Source organism: Theropithecus gelada, chromosome 19, assembly GCF_003255815.1.
Source record: "Theropithecus gelada isolate Dixy chromosome 19, Tgel_1.0, whole genome shotgun sequence".
Taxonomy (NCBI): domain Eukaryota; kingdom Metazoa; phylum Chordata; class Mammalia; order Primates; family Cercopithecidae; genus Theropithecus; species Theropithecus gelada.
The window spans coordinates 38,097,727-38,120,431 of record NC_037687.1 but is presented as its reverse complement, the minus strand read 5'-3'; the positions used below and the strand labels follow the sequence as shown (position 1 = coordinate 38,120,431).

General features: G+C 50.8%; 1 protein-coding gene across 1 annotated transcript in view; it reads right to left on the bottom strand.

Moving 5' to 3' along the window:
* GRIK5 (glutamate ionotropic receptor kainate type subunit 5) overlaps positions 1–22,705 on the bottom strand; it is a 77,407-nt gene that overhangs the window by 26,950 nt on the left and 27,752 nt on the right. Inside the window, exons 12-14 of the mRNA XM_025366192.1 lie at positions 22,336–22,539; positions 704–817; positions 410–519 (exon numbers count right to left, since the gene is read on the bottom strand). Of these exons, the coding sequence (XP_025221977.1) occupies positions 410–519; positions 704–817; positions 22,336–22,539 (428 nt within the window). The remainder of the gene's footprint in view (positions 1–409; positions 520–703; positions 818–22,335; positions 22,540–22,705) is intronic.

Below are 22,705 nucleotides of genomic sequence, written 5' to 3'. Positions count from 1 at the left end.
GAAAAAGATGAAGTCACAGTGATCAGAAGAAAAAGGGGAGAGATGGAAAAAGGAGTGAGATGGACAGAGACACACAGAGAAGAGGCAGAGAGAGATGCACAGAGATGGAGACAGAAGAGGCAGAGACAGACACAGAGATGCACAGAGAGAAATAGAAAAAGGACGCGGTAAAAAAGGGAGAGGAGGGAAGGGGAGAGACCCAAACACAGAATCACAGAGCAGTCAGAGCCACAAGGGGAAGAATGAGACTCAGACACAGGGTACAAAATTGAGAAAGGAGGGTGCAGGGAATCCAAGGCCCCAAAGGGGAGGCCAAGGACAGTTCCGAGAGAGAAGGGGCAGGTCAGTCCCAGAGGCCCCGGCTCGTGCCTCCTCCAGCCCCTTCCTTCCCAGTAGGCAGTGGACTCACCTGGCAGCCAGAAACAGGACACAGCTGACAGCCAAGTAGGCAAGAAGCATGAAGAGCCACACGGCAGGGGAGAAGGGGTCCAGGAAGGAGAAGTAGCCAGGCTTGCGGCCCTGTGGGGAGAGGGAGTGAGACCCAGAGCCACCCCTGGCCTGAGCCTCACACCCAGCCCCTGCCCCACCAGGGACTTGGGAGCCTGACCGGCCCATCTGAGGTCCTGGGGAAGTCTGGCTCCCACTCGCAGCCTCCGAGCCTTCATGCCAGGCAAGCAGCCCATGGTCTCCAGGGGAACCATACCATGTGCACTCGGTAGAGGATGCTGATCCCCAGGGTCATGAAGGGCTTGGAAAAGTCGATGACCTTCTCCCGCTCAGCTGTGATGGTGAAGGCGGCCACAGCCAGGTCTGCCTTCTGCTGGAGGGGAAGCCAGGCGGGGGCGGAGCGGGGCAGAGGGGAAGACAGAAGTGGACAGTTAGAGAGAAATGCATGGAGAGTGAGCAACTGAGGGAGGTAAGAGAGAGAGAGGTAGGGAGCAGAATGGGCCAGGAGCCTGGACTGACTGCAGGAGTCCACCTTGGGCCTGAAATCGGACTGTCATCACATATCCATCCTCATCATCTCACGTCTCCAGGCACACTGACTCCGTCCCCTAGGCCTCAACTGTGCCCCAGCATCAAGGGCTGGGGATGGGGGCTCTCCCCAAACTCCAATTCAAGCAGCAACTTCTCCCTAGGGCCATAAAAGAGCCAAGGTCCTGAAGGGGCTGAGACTGGCAGAACTCGAGATAATACAGGCCCAGACAGAACACAGAGCAGGGAGAGAGGATGCAGGGCCCAGAAATGACCCTGGGTAGGGAGGAAGGGTGCAGGTCAGCATGTGTCCACAGCCAGTGGAGATATAACCCAGGCCCCGGCCCAGTGTATAGTCAGGGAGATAGGGCACAAGCCCCAAACAGCATCCTGGTCAGGAGATGACACCAGTACCAAACCACAACCCTGGATGAAGGAGAGGTGGCCCAGGCCCAAAACTTCACCTGGAGTCAGAAATAGATGGCACAGGACCCAGATACAAACCCAAGGTCGGTGAGAGATGGCACAGGCACAAAAGATAACCACGAGGTAGAGAGAGGTGGCACAGGCTAAAAACAAAACCCATGGTCAAAGAGAGAGCAGACAGGCCCACCGTGAAATCCAGGGTTGGGGAGAAAGGACACAGACCCCAAAGATGACCCCAAGCAGAGAGGGAGATGGCCCAGGCTAAACAGCTAAAGCCAGGTACGGGAGAGATGGCACCAGCCTCAATATAACCGAGGAGCAGAGTGAGACAGCACAGCCCTGAAGCATCATCCAGAGGCAGCGGTGTGGCAGGGGCCCAGAATGTGGATTTGGAGAATCTCTCTGGGAATTCCTGGGTGTTGAGCATAGGGAATTTCTCTCCCCTTTCTCGTACACTTGCCACTTTTATGACTAATACGTTAGTCGTTGTGGGAATCATCACAACTAATATAGGACTCTAATTATTTTAAGCACCCACTGGGGGTCTGTCCCAGCAAGGCCCTGCTTGGTGGCCACATCCTCATTTCAGAGAGGAGGAAGCAACGGCCTTTCAGGTGGGCTCCGGTCCTGGGGCCAGACGCTCAAGATCCCACTTCCTCCTGAAAGCCTAAGGGCCCCCCATCCTTTGTTCCCACACTGGCCTTCTCCTCACTCACTCCTGGGGCCATGCCTCAGGCCAGACACCTGCCTCTTGCTGGGCCGGGCAAGGACAGCGGCTCTGCTCCTGAAACACTCCTTGGATCTGTCCATTTCTCTACAACTCTACTGCCTGGGCCTGGGCCACTGGTATCTCACTCCTGACTACAGCACTGGCTGCCTCCCCGGCGCCCCCTGTCGCCACTCATAACCTCCCAATCCATTCCTCACATATAAGCCAAGGGGACAGTCTCCTGTTTAAAACCTGTCATGGCTTCCCCCAGCACCTAAGACAAAACCCTCTCATGGCCAAGAGGCCCTGGCGACCTGGGGCTCAGCTGCCCTGCCAGCCTCCCCACATATCTTCTGTCTTGCCAGCTCTGCTCCAGCCACGATGGCCTGTTCTTTCCTCAACGCAGCAGGCTCATGCCCGCCTCAGGGCCTTTGCACATGCTCTCCCTCAAGCTCTTCTTCCCCATTCCAGGCTCCCATCACACCCACCCCTTCAGCCCTCACCAAAGCAGCCTCCAGACCCCACCTCACTCCTACCCTAGGGTCCTCTCACATTCCCCAGGCCCTTTTTTTTTTTTTTTTAAGATGGAGTCTTGCTCTGTTACCCAGGCTGGAGTGCAAAGGCGCAATCTCAGGTCACTGCAACTTCCGTCTCCTGGGTTCAAGTGATTCTCCTGCCTCAGCCTCCCGAGTAGCTGGGATTACAGGGGCATGCCACCATGCCGAGCTAATTTTTGTATATTTTGTAGAGACGGGGTTTCACCAAATTAGTCAGGCTCGTCTCGAACTCCTGACCTCAGGTGACCTGCCCACCTCAGCCTCCCAAAGTGTTGGGATGACAGGCATGAGCATCACGCCAGGCCCCATCACCCTGTTCTTAGCACGACTGGAGATGGCCTTGCTCAGATGCTTGGTAATAGGCTGTCTTCACTCCATTACAGGTTCCTTGCCTGCCTGGCTCAGTGGGGCAGCCCAGAGCCCACAGACGGCAGGTTCCCAACAGACCCTGCTTGGGTTTGACCGAGTACAGCCTCTCTGACTGGCATTCCAGGCAGCCAATGGCTCCCCCACCGCATTCCTGGGCCACTCGCCACCCCTCTCTCTCGTGCCAGCTTCTTTCTGACTGTCTGAGGCGCCTGTCCACCCTGTAGAGCTGGATCCTATCCATCCCTCCAGGGCCCCTCATGCCTTCGCTCCTCTGGGATGCCATTCATGGACCCCCACTCCCTGGACACCACTTGATCTCAACACATCGCTCAATTTGGAAAATATCTGTTTCTTCTCTGCCTGTGCTGCTAAACCACAAACATTTCAGAAGCAAGGCCAGTTGGACATGTCATGTGTTTCTGGCACTGCTCGGGGCCAGCTTAGAGCAGGATCTGCTGTGTCTCATGTCCCATCCTCCTCCGCTGAAACCCAGGAATGTTGCTGCTTCCTCTGGGGCCCTCCCAGATGCAGAGACCTCTTCTTCCCTGGTACCACAATAAAACCTCACGCAGTCAGACACTCGCATGCACACAGCACTTACCCCATGCAGCCACTGTCCCAGGGTTTTCCTCAGAGTAGCCTGTTTGGTCCCCAGAGCAACCCAATGCAGAGGGACCTCCATTTCTACCATTCTACACATGAAGAAACTGAGGCACAGAGACTAAGCCTCTTGCCACAGTCAACCCCTGGATTCAGAACCACTCCCCGCCTAGGGGCTTTATCTGCCTGCAGCCCTGGTCCCTCCATGGCTGGGGGTACCTGAGGTCAGGCCCAGGTGGGTGACTCCTCCCTGGATCCCAGGGAGTTCAAGAAATGAGGGCTTACTGATGGGAGGAGTCAGCGAGTCCTTGAACCTCTGGCCAATATGGTGGCAGCAGCAGCCTCCATCTCTCCCTGACACTGCTCCACATCCAATCTTCCATCCAGCACCATCCCAGGCAGAAGCATGGGGGTTGTCCTGTACACAGCCTCTCCCTCACCCCTCACTGCATCCATCCTCAAGCCCCCGATTTTGACCCCTAAACACCTCTGGAACAGAGTCACTGCCTTCTGCCTCCGCCACTCACACCCGCCCATGCCACCATCTCTGACTGAATAGCTGGTCTCTGCCTCCCAGGACATACAGCCTGCAGCCCCAGAGATCCCAACATATGACAGTCTGGTCACAGTATTCCCCTGCTTAGATTCTGCAATGGGCCGGGCACAGTGGCTCATGTCTGTTAACCCAGCACTTTGGGAGGCCGAATCAGGAGGAATGCTTGAGCCAAGAGTCCAAGACCAGCCTAGGTAATGTAGCAAGACTCCATCTCTACTAAAACTAAAAATAAATAAATAAATTCTGCAATGACTCTGCTTGTTCATATTTTTATTTTTAGAGACAGTGTCTCGCTTTGTTAACCAGGCTGGAATGCAGTGGTGCAATCATAAGTCACTGCAGCCTTGAACTCCTCAAGTGATCCTCCCACGTCAGCCTCCTGAGTAGCTGGAACTACAGGTGCGAGCCACTACGCCTGACTAATTTTACTTCTTAGAAAGACCAGGATATGGCTATGTTCCCCAGGCTGGTCTCGAACTGCTGGGCTCAAGTGATCCTCCTGCCTCGGCCAAAGTGCTTGGATTACCGGTATAAGACATGGCGCCTTGTTCTTTTTATTATTACTATGATTATTATTATTTTTGAGACCAAGTCTTGCTCTGTAGCCCAATCTCTGCCTCCTGGGTTTCAGGGATTCCCCTGCCTCAGCCTCCCGAGTAGCTGGGACTACAGGCGTGTGCCACCATGCCTAGCTAATTTTTTATTTTTAGTAGAGATGGGGTTTCACCACGATGGCCAGGTTGGTCTCAAACTCCTGACCTCAGGTAATCCGCCTGCCTCAGCCTCCCAAAGTGCTGGGATTACAGGCATGAGCCACTACGCCCGGCCCTATTTATTATTATTATTATCATTATTATTATTATTATTATTATTATTGAGACGGAGTCTTATCACCCAGGCTGGAGTGCAGGGATACAATCTTGGTTCAGTGCAACCTCCCAGGCTCAAGCAATTATCCTGCCTCAGCCTCCTGAGTAGCTGGGATTACAGGTGAATGCCACCATGCCCAGCTAATTTTTGTATTTTAGTAGAGACAGGGTTTTGCCATGTTGCCCAGGCTGGTCTTGAACTCTTGACTTCAGGTGATCCACCTGCCTCAGCCTCCCAAAGTGCTGGGATTACAGGCATGAGCCACCGCACCCCATCTTGTTCTTAAACTATCATCCAAACGCCCCACCCAACCCGACGAGGCCCTGACCACTCCTATCACCCCAATAAGACTGTGCCCCACACCTGTTCCCCTTATGACACCCTGCCTTACACCTGGCCCCAAAACGTCCTGCACCATCCAACCCCCACAGCCTCACCCCTACCATCTTGCCCTGTGTCCCACATTGCAGCCACATTGCCCTTTCCATTTGTTCATTCTTTCATTTATTTACCTGCTTGACAAATATTTGCAGAGCACCCTCCACTAGCCCAGCACAATTCTAGCTTTGGGGATACAGCGGTGAATAGAAACATACAATGTCAGGTAGCGACAAGTGCTGTGATGAAAAATCAAGCAGGCAGCTAGAGAGAGACTGGAGGAAGATGACGTTTTAGATCTGCTCCCCACTGTTGCAAGGGGGGTCTTATTTGAATAGCAACATGAAGGAAGTACAGAAAAGGCAGGAGAAGACCTAGGGGGAAGATTCCAGGCTGAGGGATCAGTGGGTTCAGTCCCTGAGGTGGGAAGAGACTTGCAGCATCCAGTAAGGCTGGGGCAGAATAGAAGGGGCAGGGAAGGCAACAGAGTGGGGCCCAGAGCCTGGCAGGGCCTTGCGGGCCACAGTAAAGGAACTGGATTCTGCACCTTAGGCAATGGAGGACATTGCATGAGGATGTCATATAGGAAGGTGTGAAAAGAGAGTGACATTATCAGACCACAGGCACAAGAGTGGATGTGGGAACCAGGGAGCCAACTGCAGATGCCCATGGTGGTGCTGGGGGCAGGACTGAGTGGCAGCAGTGGTGGTGGAGAGAGATGGTGAGATTTGGGTTTCATCTGAAGGTGGGATGGAAGGATCCTAAATGCTGCAAGTTCCTCCTAGGCTCCTCCTAGAGTCTTTGGAGCCCCCTTCCCTCCTCCTACTCACTTTTCATTTCTAAAAGAAAGGCTTATTTATTTGTTTTTGTTTTTGAAACACAGTTTTGCTCTGTCACCCAGGCTGGAGTACAGTGGTGTGAAAATGGTTCACTGCAGCCTCAAACTCTTGGGCTCAAGCGATTCTCCTATACCTCAACCTCCTGAGTAGCTGGGACTACAGGTATGTGGCACCTCGCCTGGCTAATTTTTTCATTTTTTGTAGAGATGGGGGTCTCACTATGCTGCCCAGGCTGGTCTTGAACTCCTTGGCTCAAGCAATCTTTCCACCTCGGCTTCTCAAAGTGCTAGGATTACAAGTGTAAGCCACCATGTATGGTAAAAGACCTATTTCTTAGAGATGACTTCCCCACCCTGACCCTCTAGCCCCTACCCTGATGGGCCCCCTCACAGTTATTTAATCTCTGAAATGAAATCAGGAAGAATTAGAATGATAAGTCATCCATAATGATGGGGGGGTGTCATCTAAATGCCCAAAGCCAATCAAAGCACTTGTGATAGTCCCCCAGCTCCCAACCCATCCTGTATACCCTGTGCAAACCATATTCCTGCTTTGCCCGCTGCGCTCTGCCAGGCTCTGCCAATAGGGGGCGCTAGAGGGAGGTTGCCAGACTGAGGAGGGAGGAGGGATTGCTCCTTCCTGTCTCCTCTCCCACCCCAGCCGTCTTCCGCCCTCTCCCTGGCAGCATCGTTTCTTCTCCTGGCAGCAGATGAATCCGGTGTGCAGCTTCCCGACATCTACAAACCCATCTCATCCAGCCTCTCTCCAGAACCCAGCGCCAGCTGCGAGCACCTCTACCAGGGTCTGACTTTCAGCTCCACGGAGCCCTTCCTCTAAGTTTCCAAGAGTTTCAGCTCTTCCCTTTCTTCCTTCAGAACTAGAGATGTGGCCACTTCCTGCCATGATACTTCCATGACACCTGAGAGTGAGGGGTGGGAAAGCTATGACCCTTGGGCCAAGTCCAGCCCATCTGTCTGCCTTTGTACATAAAGTTTTATTGGAACACAGCCAGGCCCACTGTATTGTCCATGACTACTTTCCATACAACAGAAGAGCTGAGGAGTTGTGACAATAAGGCCTTAAAGCTGAAAATATTTACACTCTGGCCAGAAAAAGCTGGTTAGGTCAGTGCAGTGGCTCATGCCTATAATCTCAGCATTTTGAGAGGCCAAAGAAGGAGGACTGCTTGAGCCCAGGAATTCGAGACTAGCTTGGGCAACACAGTGAGACCCCATCTCTACAAAAACTTTTTTTTTTTTTTTTGAGACGGAGTCTTGCTCTGTCACCAGGCTGGAGTGCAGTGGCATGATCTCGGCTCACTGCATCTCTGCCTCCCAGGTTCATACGATTCTCCTGCCTCAGTCTTCCGAGTAGCTGGGACTACAGGCGTGTGTGTGCCACCATGCCCAGCTAATTTTTGTATTTTCAGTAGAGACGGTATTTCACCATGTTGGCCAGGATGGTCTCGATCTCCTGATCCACCCACCTCAGCCTCCCACAGTGCTGGGATTACAGGTGTGAGCCACTGCGCCTGGCTGCTACAAAAGTTTTTAAGAATTAGCTGAGCATAGGCGTTTGAGACCAGCTTAGCCAACATGGTGAAACCCCGTCTCTACTAAAAATACAAAAATTAGCCAGGCGCGGTGGCAGACGCCTGTAATCCCAGCTACTCGGGAGGCTGAGGTTGCAGTGAGCCAAGATTGCGCCACTGCACTCCAGCCTGGGGGACAAGAGCAAGACTTCTTCTTAAAACAAACAAACAAGCAAACAAAAAACCCCTAGAGGTCTGCACAATGAGCCTGCTCAAGGCTCCATACAGCAAGCCTGCTCAAGGCTCCATACAGCATTCCTATTTGCCATCAACACTTTGCGAGTTAATCTCCGGATCTGCTGGTTACATCTGGCCCAGGTGGCAGATCAGCTCGCATGCAGCCTGGACTGGCTGCAGAGTCTCTGATGCTCTGGACCTCACTCCAAATGAAAAGCCTTATGGGGTGTATGGAAAGTAAATGGATTGAAGTAGCACATCCCAATGTGGTACAAGTTGTCACCAAAATCCAAAAAGTCCACGAAATGTCACAGCATCAACCCAACAGCACCCCTCCTCAGCAGTCTAAGTCTCAGCTTTATGGGGCCCCTCCTCTGAGCTTCTAAGTTTTCATCTTTCAAACTCTTCCCCTTGTCCCTTAAGGACTAAGGGTGGTAGCTGCTTTCTGCCGTTGCTACTGCCATGACCTCTTAGTTTTCTTTTTACCCTTTAAGTTAGCTGGTTAACAATTTTACATTTAGTTAACAATTCTTTATACTAAATGCTGTCTGTTCAAATAACTGATATGATTCTATTCAAGTAAATGGGGCTGGGTTTTGTTTTGTTTTTGTTTTTTTTTGAGACAGAGTCTCGCTGTCGCCCAGACTGGAGTGCAGTGGCACGATCTCGGCTCACTACAACCTCCGCTTCCTGGGTTCAAGCGATTCTTGTGCCTCAGTTTCCTGAGTAGCTGGGATTTTTGTATTCTTAGTAGAGACGGGGTTTCACTGTGTTGGCCGGGCTGGTCTCGAACACCTGACCTCAGGTGATCCACCCACCTCAGCCTCCCAAAGTGCTGGTATTACAGGCGCGAGCCACTGCGCCCAGCCCAGGTTTTGTTTTTGTTTTTGAAACAGGGTCTCGCCCTGTCGCCCACGCTGGAATCCAGCAGCGTGATCATAGCTCACTGTAGTCTCGAACTCCCAGGCTCAAGTGATCCTCCCACCTCAGCCTTCCAAGTAGCTGTGACTATAGGCATGCACCATGCTCAGCTATTTTTTTTTTTTAATATTTAGTAGAGACAAGGTCCTGCTATGTTGCCCAGGCTGGTCTTGAACTCCTGAGCTCAAACAGTCCTCCTGCCTCAGCCTTCCAAAGTGCTGGGATTACAGGCGTAAGCCACTGCGCCTGGCAACTGGTGCTGTTTTGTATCCATTCTGGACCCTGCCAGACTGGACCCTGCCAGACTGCCATCCACCAGGTTTAATGCCAACTGCACTTACTCAACTACTTCCTGCTCATCAGATCTGATCAGCATAATGTTGTCAATGTAGGGGACCAGTGTGAGGCTATGTGGACTGTAGAGTTCAAGTTCTTTGCAGCCTAAATCAGGACAGAAAGTGGGAAACTTGATGTTGCACTGAGCAAGACTGTGAAGATGTGAACCCTTGCCTTCTGGTAGCCCTTGGAAACTGGTATGAAGAAAAAAGCATCTGCCAGGTTAGTAACTCACACCAGCTGCCAACGGCTGTGCTGACTTGCTCCAGTAGAGAAACTTCATTTGGGACAGGAACTGCAATTGGAGTCACCCCTGATCACGTTGACAATAATCCAAAGTCATTCTTCCAAAATCCATCTGCCTTCTGTACAGGCCAAACGGACCAGCTGAATGGGGATGGGATCACTACCCCTGCTTCTTCCAAGCTGTTAATGGTGACACCAATCTCCACAATTTCCACAAAGGTTAGAGAATTGCTTTTGAATTACTATTCTGGGAAAGACAGGGAGTTCCAGGAGCTTCCATGTGGCTTTTTCTACCATAATGGCCCTGACTCCATGGGTCAGTGCGCCAATGACAGATTCTGCCACCTACCATGTGTGTCTATTCCAGTTATACAACCAGGACCTGGGAAAACACAGAGTGGTACCGTGGCCCCATCAGGCCCCTTCTGAGTTAACCTGGGTTCAGATTCCATCAATCACTTGACCACATAAGCCCCACTGTGTGGCCTACCAGTCAAAGCAGGAAAAATCAAAATGATATGTCATCCATGAAAATGACAGGGAGTTGTCTAAATAGCTAAAAGCCAATAAAAACACTCAATGCTGAGGAGCCTGTATAGAAACTGTTGTAGTCTTTCTGGAAAATAATTCAACAAAATATCACAAAAGCCACAAAAAGGGTCTTCTTCTTCCCCCGGGTTATTCTATCCAGAGAACCAATCCTAAGAAAATAGGCTACAATGCAGGCAAAGCTTTTGTGCATAAAGATGCTTGTTGGCTGGGTGCAACGACCCATGCCTGTAATCCTAGCACTTTGGGAGGCCAAAATGGGTTAACGACTTGAGCCCAGGAACTCAAGACCAGCCTGGGCAACAAAATACAAAACCATTAGCCAGGCATGGTGGTGCACACCTGTAGTCCCAGCTACTCAGGAGGCTGAGGTGGAAGGAGCACTGAGCCTGGGAAGGTTGAGGCTGCAGTGAGCTGTGATGGCACCACGGCACTCCAGTCTGGGCAACTGAGTGAGACCCCAATCTCAAAAATAAAAAAATATGTTTGTTAATGGTTATTTATAAGAGCACAAACAATAAAAACACCTGGAAACAACTAGTTATGAAAAATGGCTAAATAAATTATGGTACATCCACATGGGATTACTAGTATGTGGCCAGGTAACATTCTGTTTAGGTTAAAACAATAATATTATATTTGGCCTTCGAGATGGGCAAAGCTTTTATTTTAAAGACTGATGACACTGACTGTTAGCAAGAGTATGGGAAATTTCACATTCTCATGCACTTTTGATAGGAATATAAATTGGTGAAGTCTTTTGGAACAGCTATTTGGCAGTATACACTTAGAAAAAATTCATACCCTTTGACCCAGCACTTTCACTTCTTGGAATGTATCCCTCCGGAACACTCCCACAAATCCGTAGGCCAAGTTTATCGTGACACTGGCTATGCTAGCAAAACTGGAAGCCATCCAAATAGCCATCAATATGGGATATGGTAAATAATTCATGCTGAGCCACACAATGGAATCCTTATATCCTCACTTGAATTTTAAGCAGGCATCTCAAATGATCCGTGCCCAGAGAAAACTCTCATTTCTCGGCCCCAGCAAACTGCTCCTCCCATGTCCTCCTTAGAGTGGAAACCAGCCTCACCGTTCGCCAGGTGCCCTGGCCAAACCCCACAGTCACCCCGATTCCTCTCTTCCTCTTATGCACATCCAAGCTGGCTGCATGCCTGACACAGCTGCCACTCAAACAAAGGCAACATCTTCTCTCATCCACGCCCTCCAACAGCTTCCTAAATGGACCATTCTGTTTCTACTCTTGTCCCACTAAGGTGTTCCTCGAGACAGCAGCCAGTGCAATCATTTTTAAATGATTTAAAAATTAGATACTGCTGGTCTATGTATACAATGGAATACTATTCAGCCGTAAAAAGGAATGCAGGTCAGGCACAGTGGCTCACGCATGTAAACCCAGCACTTTGGGAGGCCAAGGTGAGTGGATCACGAGGTCAGGAGGTCGAGACCATCCTGGCCAACATGGTGAAACCCTGTCTCTACTAAAAATACAAAAATTAGCCAGGTGTGGTGGCGTGCGCCCATAGTCGCAGCTACTCAGGAGGCTGAGGCAGGAGAAAATTGCTTGAACTCAGGAGGCAGAGGCTGCAGCAGTGAGCCGAGATCATACCACTGTACTCCAGCCTGGGCGAGAGAGCAAGAGTCCGTCTTAAAAAAAAAAAAAAAAAGGTGCGGGGAATGCAGTACTGGTATATGCCATGATGTGGACGAACTTTGAAAAGTTGGAAATATCATGCCAGGTGAAAGACCATATATTGGATGTAGCCCACACATTGGATGATTCAATTTACGTGAAATATTTGCAATAGGTAAACCCATGGAGACAGAAAGATGGGTGGTTGCCAGGGGTTGGGGTAGCGGGGAGGGAATGGGGAGCGACTGCTTAATGGGTATGAGTTTTCTGGGAGGTTATGAAAATGTTTTAGAGCTGGATGGCAGTAGTGATTGCACAACACTGTGAATGTACTAAATGCCACTGAATTGCACTCATTAAAGTAGTTATTTTTATGTGACATAAATTTCACCTCGATAAAAAGGAGAAAAAAATTGATCAGGCTGGGCACGGCGGCTAATGCCTGTAATCCCAGCACTTTGGGGGGCCAAGGCAGATGGATCATTTGAGGCTAGGAGTTCAAGACCAGCATGGCCAACAAGGCAAAACGCTGTCTCTATTAAACATATAAAAATTAGCCGGGCATGGTGGTGTATGCCTGTAATCCCAGCTACTTGGGTGGCTGAGGCACAAGAATTGCTTGAACCCAGGAGGTGGAGGTCGCAGTGGGCCATGATCGTGCCACTACACTCCAGCCTGGGCTACAGAGTGAGACTCTGTCTCAAAATAAAATAAATAAAATAAAATATCATGGCACATTCCTTGCTTAAAACTTTTCTTTTTTTTTTTTTTTTTTTTTTTAGACGGGGTCTCGCTCTGTCGCGCAGGCTGGAGTGCAGTGGCCGGATCTCAGCTCACTGTAAGCTCCGCCTCCCGGGTTTACGCCATTCTCCTGCCTCAACCTCCCGAGTAGCTGGGACTACAGGCGCCCGCCACCTCGCCCGGCTAGTTTTTTTGTACTTTTTAGTAGAGACGGGGTTTCACCGTGTTCGCCAGGATGGAAAACTTTTCAATGGCTTTGCAGCACAATAAAAATAACAGCCAAGGCCAGGCACGGTGGCTCACACCTGTAACCTCAGCACTTCGGGAGGTCGAGGCAGGTAGCTTGCTTGAGCCAAGGAGTTCAAGACCAGCCTGGCCAACGTGGCAAAACCATGCCTCTACAAAAAATACAAAAATTAGCCAGGCATGGTAGAGCGTGCTTGTAATCCCAGCTACTGGGAAAGCTGAGGTGGGAGGATCGCTTGAGCCTGGGAGGTTGAGGTTGCAGTGAGCCAAGATGGCACCACCGCACTGCACCACTGCACTCCAGCCTGGGTGACAGAGCAAGACCCTGTTTCAAAAACTAAAAAATAATAAAAAATAACAGCCACACTCCTTAGCAGTGACTGTGAGGCCCTGTGATGTGGGCCCTGCTCTCAGATCTCTCTGCCCCTCACTCTTTCCCCTTAACCAACTTTTCCCCTCAAGTCTTTATACACGTGGGCTCTCTACTTGGAAAACACTCTTCCCCCAGATCCATCCTTTCACTCAGCAATTATTTACTGTGCACCAGTTGGGTGTCAGATGGTTCTAGGCGCTGGGGATGCAGAAGTGAGGAAAATAGTCAAACTTCTGCCCTCGTGAAACCCTCCCTGGTGGGTCTTCTCAGGACTGTATTCCCCACCCCTTTTAGGTCTCTTCTCAAACGCTACCCAACCACCTTGTCTAAAACAGCATCCACGCACCAGACACTTTTATCTCCTTACCTCGCTTCACCTAACACGATATTAATATATCCGCTGTCAGTTTCCCCCACTAGAACATCAGCAGTGCGGGTGGGGGGCGGGAAGAGGGGGGACAAGGAGCACATCTGCTCATTACACTGCTGCTCCCTAGTGGCCGAAATGGAGTGGGCGCAGAAGAGTCTCAATAGTTATTCAGTAAGTGATTTTGTTTTTCAGTAGCTGGTTTGTTTTTGTTTTTGTTTTTGTTTGAGACGAAGTTTCGCTCTTGTTGCCCAGGCTGGAGTGCAATGGCGCGATCTTGGCTCACCGCAACCTCTGCCTCCCAGGTTCAAGCAACTCTCCTGCCTCAGCTTCCCGAGTAGCTGGGATTACAGGCATGCGCCACCACATCCAGCTAATTTTTTTTTTGTATTTTCAGTAGAGACGGGGTTTCTCCATGTTGGTCAGGCTAGTCTCGAACTCCCAACCTCAGGTGATCCGCCTTCCTCGGCCTCCCAAAGTGCTTGGATTATAGGCGTGAGTCACTGCGCCTGGCCTAAAGGTAGCTGCTTTTAAAGACGAGGCAGATCTGTGTGTACTAACATGGGAAGATGGCCAAGTCATAAGTAAAAAAAAGCAAACTACACAGCAGTAAGTATAGCAGGATATCATTTTTACAAAAATAAAAATTTAAGAAATTTAGGCCAGGCATGGTGGCTCACGCCTGTAATCCCAACACTTTGGGAGGCCCAGGTGAGCAGATCACCTGAGGTCAGGAGTCGAGACCAGCCTGGCCAACATGGTGAAACCCCTGTCTCTACTAAACAATACAAAAAAATTGGCCGGGCATGATGGTGGGCGCCTGTAATCCCAGCTACTCAGGAGGCTGAGGCAGAAGAATTGCTTGAACCTGGGACGTGGAGTTTGCAGTGAGCCAAGATCGCGCCACTGCACTCCAGCCTGGGCAACAGAACAAGACTCTGTCTCAAAAAAATTAAGAAATTTAAAAATGTACCTCTATTAATAAATTTGTAGAAAATGAATTGGAGGAATATGGTCTCTGAGGTGTGAGACCATCATGTATATCCAGTGTTTCTGCTGTTCGTACCATTTGATGTTTTATCATTTGGTATTACATATATAAACAGAAAATAAAGGAGTTCCTTCTCAAATAATTGCTTATGAAAATTTGATGGTATGCAAAAATGCTTTTTAATGCATAAATACTTGCTATTGTTGTGCAAAATGGGATTATATTTAGTACAAATATGTTTTATAATCGGAAACACAGTATAATGTAAAATTTTTTTAGTGAGATGGACTTTATTTAGTTATTTTTATTTTTGAGACAGAGTCTCGCTCTTGTTGCCCAGGTTGGAATGCAGCACAAGCCTGGCTCACTGTAACCTCCACCTCCCAGGTTCAAGCGATTCTTCTGCCTCAGCCTCCTGAGTAGCTGGGATTACAGGTGCACACCACTATGCCTGGCTAATTTTTTTGTACTTGTAGTAGAGATGGGGTTTCACCATGTTGGCCAGGCTGAGCTTGGGTGATCTGCCCGCTGTGGCCTCCTAAAGTGCTGGGATTACAGGCGTGAGCCACCGTGCTCAGCCTATTTTTTCAAAACAGGGTCTCACTCTGTCGCCCAGGCTGGAGTGCAGTGGTGCAATCATGGCTCACTGCAGCCTCAACCTCCTAGGCTCAAGTAACCCTCCCACCGCAGCCTCCTGAGTAGCTGGGACTACAGGCACATGCCACCACACTTGGCTAATTTTTTTCAATTTTTGTAGAGACAGGGTTTCACCATGTTGCCAAGGTTGGTCTTGAACTCCTGGGCTCAAGCTCCTCCCACTTCGGCCTCCTAAAGTGCTGGGATTACAGGCATGAGCCACTGCATCTGACCTGTTTATAATTTTTTGATGCATATATACCCACTATTTTTTGTGCAAAATGGGATTATACTTAGTATAAATAGTGTTTTATAACCTGAAACACAACATATGTAAAATTTCCAAATAACAAATAAGCATAAAAACAAGTATTCTGCAATATCTTCCTTCTCTGTACCAACCTATGTTTTTTGTTTGTTTGTTTGTTTGTTTGGTTTTGTTTCAGAAATGAGGTCTCGCTCTGTTACCCAGGTTGGAATGCAGTGGCACAATCATAGCTCACTGCAGCCTTGAACTCCTGGGCTCAAGCAATCCTCTCATCTCAAGCCTCCTCCCAAGTAGCTGGGAATACAGGTGTGTGCCACTATGCCTGGCTAATTTTTTGTAGAGACAGGGTTTCACCATGTTGCCCAGGCTGGTCTCAAACTCCTGGCCTCAAGTGACCCTCCCGCCTCAGCTTCCCAAAGCACTAGAACTACAGGTGTGAGCCACCATGCCTGGACGTGTGTTTTTCACAATGAGTAAACATTTTAGAATTGGAAGACAAATACTACATGTCATTTGAAAATGCAATCTAGAAGACGATGCAACCCCCCAGGAGACAGGGTTGGATAAGGAATGTAAGCAGGAAAGTTGAAATCCACCACTATGTGCTCAGCTGAAGAAAAACTGCTGGGTGTGTGTGTGTGTGCGGGTGTGTGTGTGTGTGGTGTGTGTGCATCTTCTCTTTTTAATTCCTTTTTTTTTGAGACTGAGTCTCACTCTCTCGCCCAGGTTGGAGTGCAGTGGTGTGATCTCGGCTCTTTGCAACCTCTGCCTCCCAGGTTCAAGCGATTCTCCTGCCTCAGCCTCCTGAGTAGCTGGAATTACAGGCATGTGCCACCACGCCCAGCCAATTTTTGTATTTTTAGTAGAGATGGGGTGTCACCATGTTGGCCAGGCTGGCCTCGAACTCCTGACCTCAAGTGATCCACATGCCTCAGTCTCTCAAAGTACTGGGATTACAGGTGTGAGCCACCACGCCCGGCGTGTGTGTACATCTTCTATCAGATGAAGAGAACTGGGGACAGCATTTCTAATGACTCCTTGACAGAATCAGTCAATTGTCCATTCAACACTAACTTACTGGAAACCTGCCATGTGCCAGGCCCTGAGCTGAGGACACAGCAAAGTAGACAAGGCTCCCATCCCCAGGGTGTGGAGGCCACAGGTGAGGTGGGTGGGTATCGTCTTGGTCATGACAGCATCTATGACCTATGTTGATCTCATCTGTCCCCTGTGATACCCCTCCAAGTTAGGGGTCACCACTCCCCATTTGAGGGGACACTGAGGCTCAGAGGGGGCAGCCACCTGCCTGCAGGTCACAAAGCCAGTAAGGAGTAAGTCCAGATTCGAACCCAGGGTTAGCCAACTCCAAAGCCCATGCTTCTAACCACACTCACATACAGACCGCCTCAAGAAAGATATCTAGCAGTAGTGACCACAAGTGAGCCAGGCATGTGCCAGGCTCCGTGCAAATGTGCTCTCATTTAAACTCATCAAAACTCACTGTCTGGGTACAGTGGCTCATGCCTGTAATCCTAGCACTCTGGGAGGCCAAGGCGGACATATCACTTGAGGTCAGGAGTTCAAGACCAGTCTGGCCAACATGGTAAAACCCCATCTGTACTAAAAATACAAAAATAGCCCAGCATTGTGGTGCGTGCCTATAATCCCAGCTACTTAGGAGGCTGAGGCAGGAAAATCGCTTGAACCCTGGAGGCAGAGGTTGCAGTGAGCCGAGATCACGCCACTGCACTCCAATCTGGGTGACAAAGTGAGACTCTGCCTCAAAAAAAACAAAAACAAAAAAAACCCTCAGTGAGGGAGGTAACATTAGCCCCTTTCCAAGAGGAGTGACTGAGGTTCAGAGATAAGTGGCTTTCCAGGGATCATGTGGGAGCACTGGGGACCTGAAGCTGGCTCCTTCTGGCTCCTAACCAGTGCATTGCTACAGTGGACACCATGGTGGCTACCCAGACTCTGTTTCAGGAGTGGGGCACTCATTGCCTCAGCTACTCAGGGTGTAGGTGGCTGACGGCTCTCAGCTCTGTCAGTAGAAGAGTGTCCCTTCACCCAAAGTCCTGACTCCCCAAAAGCAGCCCACGTCCAGTGACGTATCAGTGGGTGCTTAAAGGCCTGGCACCCTTACCACAGGGGGAGGTCCTTGACGGCCAGTCCAGCTCCAGAGCTGCCTGTGGGGCGGCTAAGGCCCAGTTGTGACTGCAGCACAGCTCAATTCCTCTGCCCAAGCCTGCTTCCTTCCCTCCCACATGGGGCAGGTTTCCAGGGGCTCGCCATCACACCTCCTGCCTGTACGTCTCCGTCTCAGAGTCAGCTTCCTGGGACCCCGACCTAAGATCTTCTCTGTCCTTGAAGGCTAAGCTTTATCCTGACGGCCTCAGGGGCTTCTGTGAAAGCATACAAGTGACAGATCAGACTCGCACTGTAGAAAGGTTCTGCTGGAGGACAAGCTGGAGAGTGGAGAGACTGGAAGCCAGGAGGCCAGTAAGGAGGCTGATGAGAGGGGTGGGACCTGAATTCACACCATGGCAGTGATGGCAGGGAGAAGGCCAATGCCAGCCATGGCCACTGGGTGGAATAAATGGGTCATAATTCAAGACTGGCCAAGGAGCCCTGTGCCTGGCCCCGGGGATGACTGGCGGGATGCTGGTGCCCCAGGCTGTCTTCCATCTGGAAGTCACTCACCAGCTCTGGGCCACCCTGATGGGGTGCCCACCTTGGCTCTTCCAGTCTCTAGCCATGTGGCCTGGACATGAAACCCTGGTGTCTCATCATACATTTGAGAAAACGGGGCTAATACCAGTCCCTTCCTCATTGGGTGGCCATGAGGAGTCAAGGATGGAGACAGTCAGAAAGCTCGGACAAGGCCCTGGCACAGCATGCCACTCCATCAATGTACTCCAGGCTTCCCAAGTTCCTGGCTGGAGGGCTGGAAAGGGCACGGGCCTTAAGTCAGACACACCTGGCTGCAGCCCTGTGTGTTAGGGACTCCAGGTCTCACACTGGGCAGTGATCCTCAGGCCATGAAGGACTGTTATGAGAATTATGTTAAGTAACACTTGAAAAGTTCCTCGCACATGGTGTGAAATCAACAAATGACAGCTGCTGCTGTTGTGATGACGGTGGTGACTATTCCTGTGCAGCTCGGCACACTCAGCTATCCCACAGCAGGGCAAGGCCAAGCCCCGCCTATCCTTCATGCTCCAGCTCCTCCTCCAGTGTTCTCCCCATAAATGTCACTGCCATCACCCAGATGCCCAAGCCAGACACAGGAGGAACACTCTCCCTTCTGTCCTCTCCTGCATCTCCCACCCTAGGCAGTTACCAAGCCCTGGTGCTCTTTAGCCCTTCCCCTAGTCTCTAGCTCTGACTTCCTCCCGCCTGAGGCCCACCAGCTCATTCCTCATCTCCTCACTGGTCTTCCTGTTACCACTGCTTCCCCCAACCCCAGGGCCAATTCACTTGAGCCAGATCAAAATCCTTCAAGGGTGGCCGGGCACGGTGGCTCACACCTGTAATCCCAGCACTCTGGGAGGCTGAGGCAGGTGGATCACCTGAGTTCAGGAGTTTGAGACCAGCCTGGCCAACATGGTGAAACCCATCTCTACTAAAAATACAAAAATTAGCCAGGTGTGGTGGCATGCGCCTGTAGTCCCAGCTACTCAGGAGGCTGAGGCAGGAGAATCATTTGAACGCAGGAGGCAGAGGTTGCAGTGAGCCAAGATTACCCCACGGCACCCCAGCCTGCCTGGGCAGCAGAGCAAGAGTCCGTCTCAGAAAAACAAACAAAACAAACAAACAAACAACAACAACAACAAAACCCAAAAACTCCTCAAGGGCATCCCATGGGCTTTCTGCTGAGGCCCACACCCTTTAGCCCACTCAATAAGAGCACATCGGGCTTGTTCACCATGGTATCCCTGGGGTATAGCACAGGGCTTGGTATACAGTAGACACCCAACAAATACTGGCTGAATGGAAAATGGATGAACACACAAATCTATGTATGTGCTGGCTATGCCAGTATGAATAATAACAATAATAAAAATAGTATAATCCCAGCACTTTGGAAGGCTGAGGTGGGAGGATTGCTTAAGCCCAGGAGTTCAAGACCAGCCTAGGCAACAGGGCCAGACCCCATCTCTACAAAAACCACAAAAATTAGCTGGGCATGGTGGCATATGCCTATAGTCCCAGCAACTCGGGAGGCTGAGGTGGGAGGATCACTTGAGCCCAGCAGGTTGAGGCCTCAGTGAGCTGTGATTGCACTACTATGCTCCAGCCTGGGTGACAGAGAGAGATCCAGTCTCAAAGGAAAAAAAAAAAAGGACACACGCATACAGCACCCACTATGCACCAAGCCCTGTTCTAAGTTCTTCATTGCATGTTGTTCTTCAGAACAACCCTATATGCTAAAGGACTGTAATTCCCCAATTTTACAGTAGAACAAACTACAACCTAAAGAAATGTTAAGCACTTGCCCAAAGCCACACAACCAGTGCACAGCAGAGCTAAGATTCAAACAGCCAACCAGAAACACTCCTGGCTGCCACACTTTGCTGGCCCCAGGCCCCAAATCCTCTCACCCCACACTACTGAGTAGGCCCTGAGACACAAAGGTCAGACAGCTGTAAATAGGACTGTTCCAGACTTCTGTGTTGGTGAAAAAAGGGCATCCAGTTCAGAGTGACTTCAGGTGCAGGGCTACTCCCTTGGAGCCTGCTTATTTCTGGGATACCAGATGAAAGAATATTTCTGAGCCTACGTGACTAAAGATCAGGCTGTGGAAACAGGTCACGAGAAAGCCTACACCCTCAGGTGGGCATAGAGCTGTCAGCTCTGGGGCTACTCATCTCCTGTCTCACCAGGGGCCTCTTTGGGCTTCAGGCTTTAAAATTCACCCTGAGCTGGGTACAGTGGCTCACACTTGTAATCCTAGCACTTTGGAGGTGAGGTGGGCAGATCACTTGGGGCCAGGAGTTCAAGACCAACCTGGCCAACATGACGAAATCCTGTTGCTCCAAAAAATACAAAAATGAGCCAGGCATGGTGGCGCACCTGTAATCCCAGCTACTCAGAAGAGGCCAAGGCAGGAGAATCGCTTGAACCTGGGAGGTGGAGGTTGCAGAGAGGCAGAGGTTGCTATGAGCAGAGATCGTGCCACTGCACTCCAGCCTGGGCAACAGAGGAGACTCTGTCTCCAAAATAAATAAATAAATAAAATAATAATAACAATAAAATTCACCCTGACCTTAAAACTCACCCTGGGGCAGAAGTTTTCAAGCCAGCTGGAAGCTTTATGGGGCAGTGCCTCGGGGCCTACCTGTGGGGTGGGGCGGGAGGCCCCCCTATCTCTGCCTCCACCAGAGCAGCTCTGCTCTTGCCCAGGGTTCTGAGGGAGCTTGTAATTGGAAAAAAAGTTCTGCTATAAAAATAACTTTTGAAAGTCAGTGCCCTAAGGGATAAACGTCCTTGTCAAGCAAAGTGGCCCTCTCGTGTCTTTCCTGGTGATGTTCAGGGGGTTAGATGCTGTAAATTCTGGCATGAGAGAGAGGAGGGTGAGAATCTCTGATGAGCTCAGTAAAGTCTAACGTCAAGGCCGCCCTGGCCATCTCTGGCCACAGTCACTTGCTCTGCACACCAGCTCTGGGCGTGTCCTAACCAGGGGCCTACTTATCTCCCAGGGCACAGTCCTGCCTCTGGGCAGTTGCGCCCATAGTTTCTCCCACTTGGAATAAAAAGAGGAACTACATTTCAGTCCCCTAGTATCTGCCAAGCAATGTGTGAGGTACTTGTCCCCATGTCCCGTAACCCTCACTATAGACCTGCAAGGTATTATTATCCCCATCTTAGGGAGGGGAAAACTGAGGTTCAGAGAAGAGAAATGACACTTAAGGATTCAAATCCAGGATTGTCTGATGCCCAAAGATCCTTTCCACTGCACCCTTGCCTGCCACCTCCCATGGCCCTGCCTTCCATCCCTCCTCAGCTGCAACCAAATCGTGTCCATGCTCAGGCCTTGCTGGTTTCTCCAGTGCACCCCACTCCCTCGTATCACCCCACCTTTGTAGATGCTATTTCCTCTGCTCCAAATACGCTCCCCTTCCACACCCCTTCACCTTGCTGACTCCTTCATGCCCTTTGGGAATCACTTTGGGTATCATCTCTTCTGGGAAGCCCCCCAGGATGCCTGACTGGGTCAGGAACCTTCTCTGGGCCCCTCCTCTGAGCTCCCCCATCAAAGCCCAGATGGCTCTGTGCTGTGGTCATTTGCTGTCTTGCACCCCAAAGAGACTCTAAGCTCCTGGGGGCGGGGTCCAGATCCACTGTACTAATAGTGGGATCCCATGTCCAGCAAGGAGCAAGGAACATAGTAGGTGCTCAATAAACACCCACTGAACGGGTGAATGTGTGAGTTCTACACGCAACCCTCCAGGTCCATAACGTGCCAGGCCCTCCCCGGCAGGTGCTGGGCATAGCACACAGGTGAGGTGCACTTCCTGCTCTCAGCCCTGCCTCCTGCAGGAAGCCTTTGACCACCTCAGACCTTTTCCTGCTCGCCACTCCATGTCTCTTTCATTCACTTAACAAATCTTTGCACACCGACTAATCCAAGGTGGCACGACAGGGGCATTTGGCAAAGCAGGACACAGGTGGTGATGCATGTACCACCTCTCGATGCATGTACCACCTCTCCTCCTCTGTCCCATCCCATGGCACCCGCCAGGCACAGGCATACAGCACATCATCAGTGAGGTGGTCTGAGGAGCCCTTCATGGCTCCTTCCACTTCTGCCACCGGCCAAATTCTAAGGTTCGACTTCTAAGGTTCTAAGGTTCTAAGTTTCGACTGCTTCTAAGGTTCGACTGGCTGCCCAGCTGCCTGCCCTCCCTCACTCGCCGGGTCCATGCCTCTTCCCCAGCCCCAGCCCAGCCATACCCGGTTGATGAGCTCGCCAACCATGCCTGTCCAGGAGCCGTTGGGCTCGGGTGCCCCGTACAGCCCATCCTCCACCAACCGCAGGCGGTAGCGGAAGCGCAGCAGCTCAGCCAGCTCCCGCAGCATGTCCACGCAGAAGCCCTCGAAGCGTTCATTCCCTGACAAGGCCTGGAAGTTGGGCCGCCGCATGACGTACGGGTTCTCCTGGGTGGGCAGAAGAGAGCAGGGGTCAGAGACTGGGTGTCTAGGAGCTGGGTTGGGGATCCTAGAGCCCGGACCAGGCAGGTAGAGCAGGAATCTGCTTGCTGAGCAGGGATGATTTATTCATAGTACACATTTCTCACTTACAAATGCTCAGAGTGGGGAATAG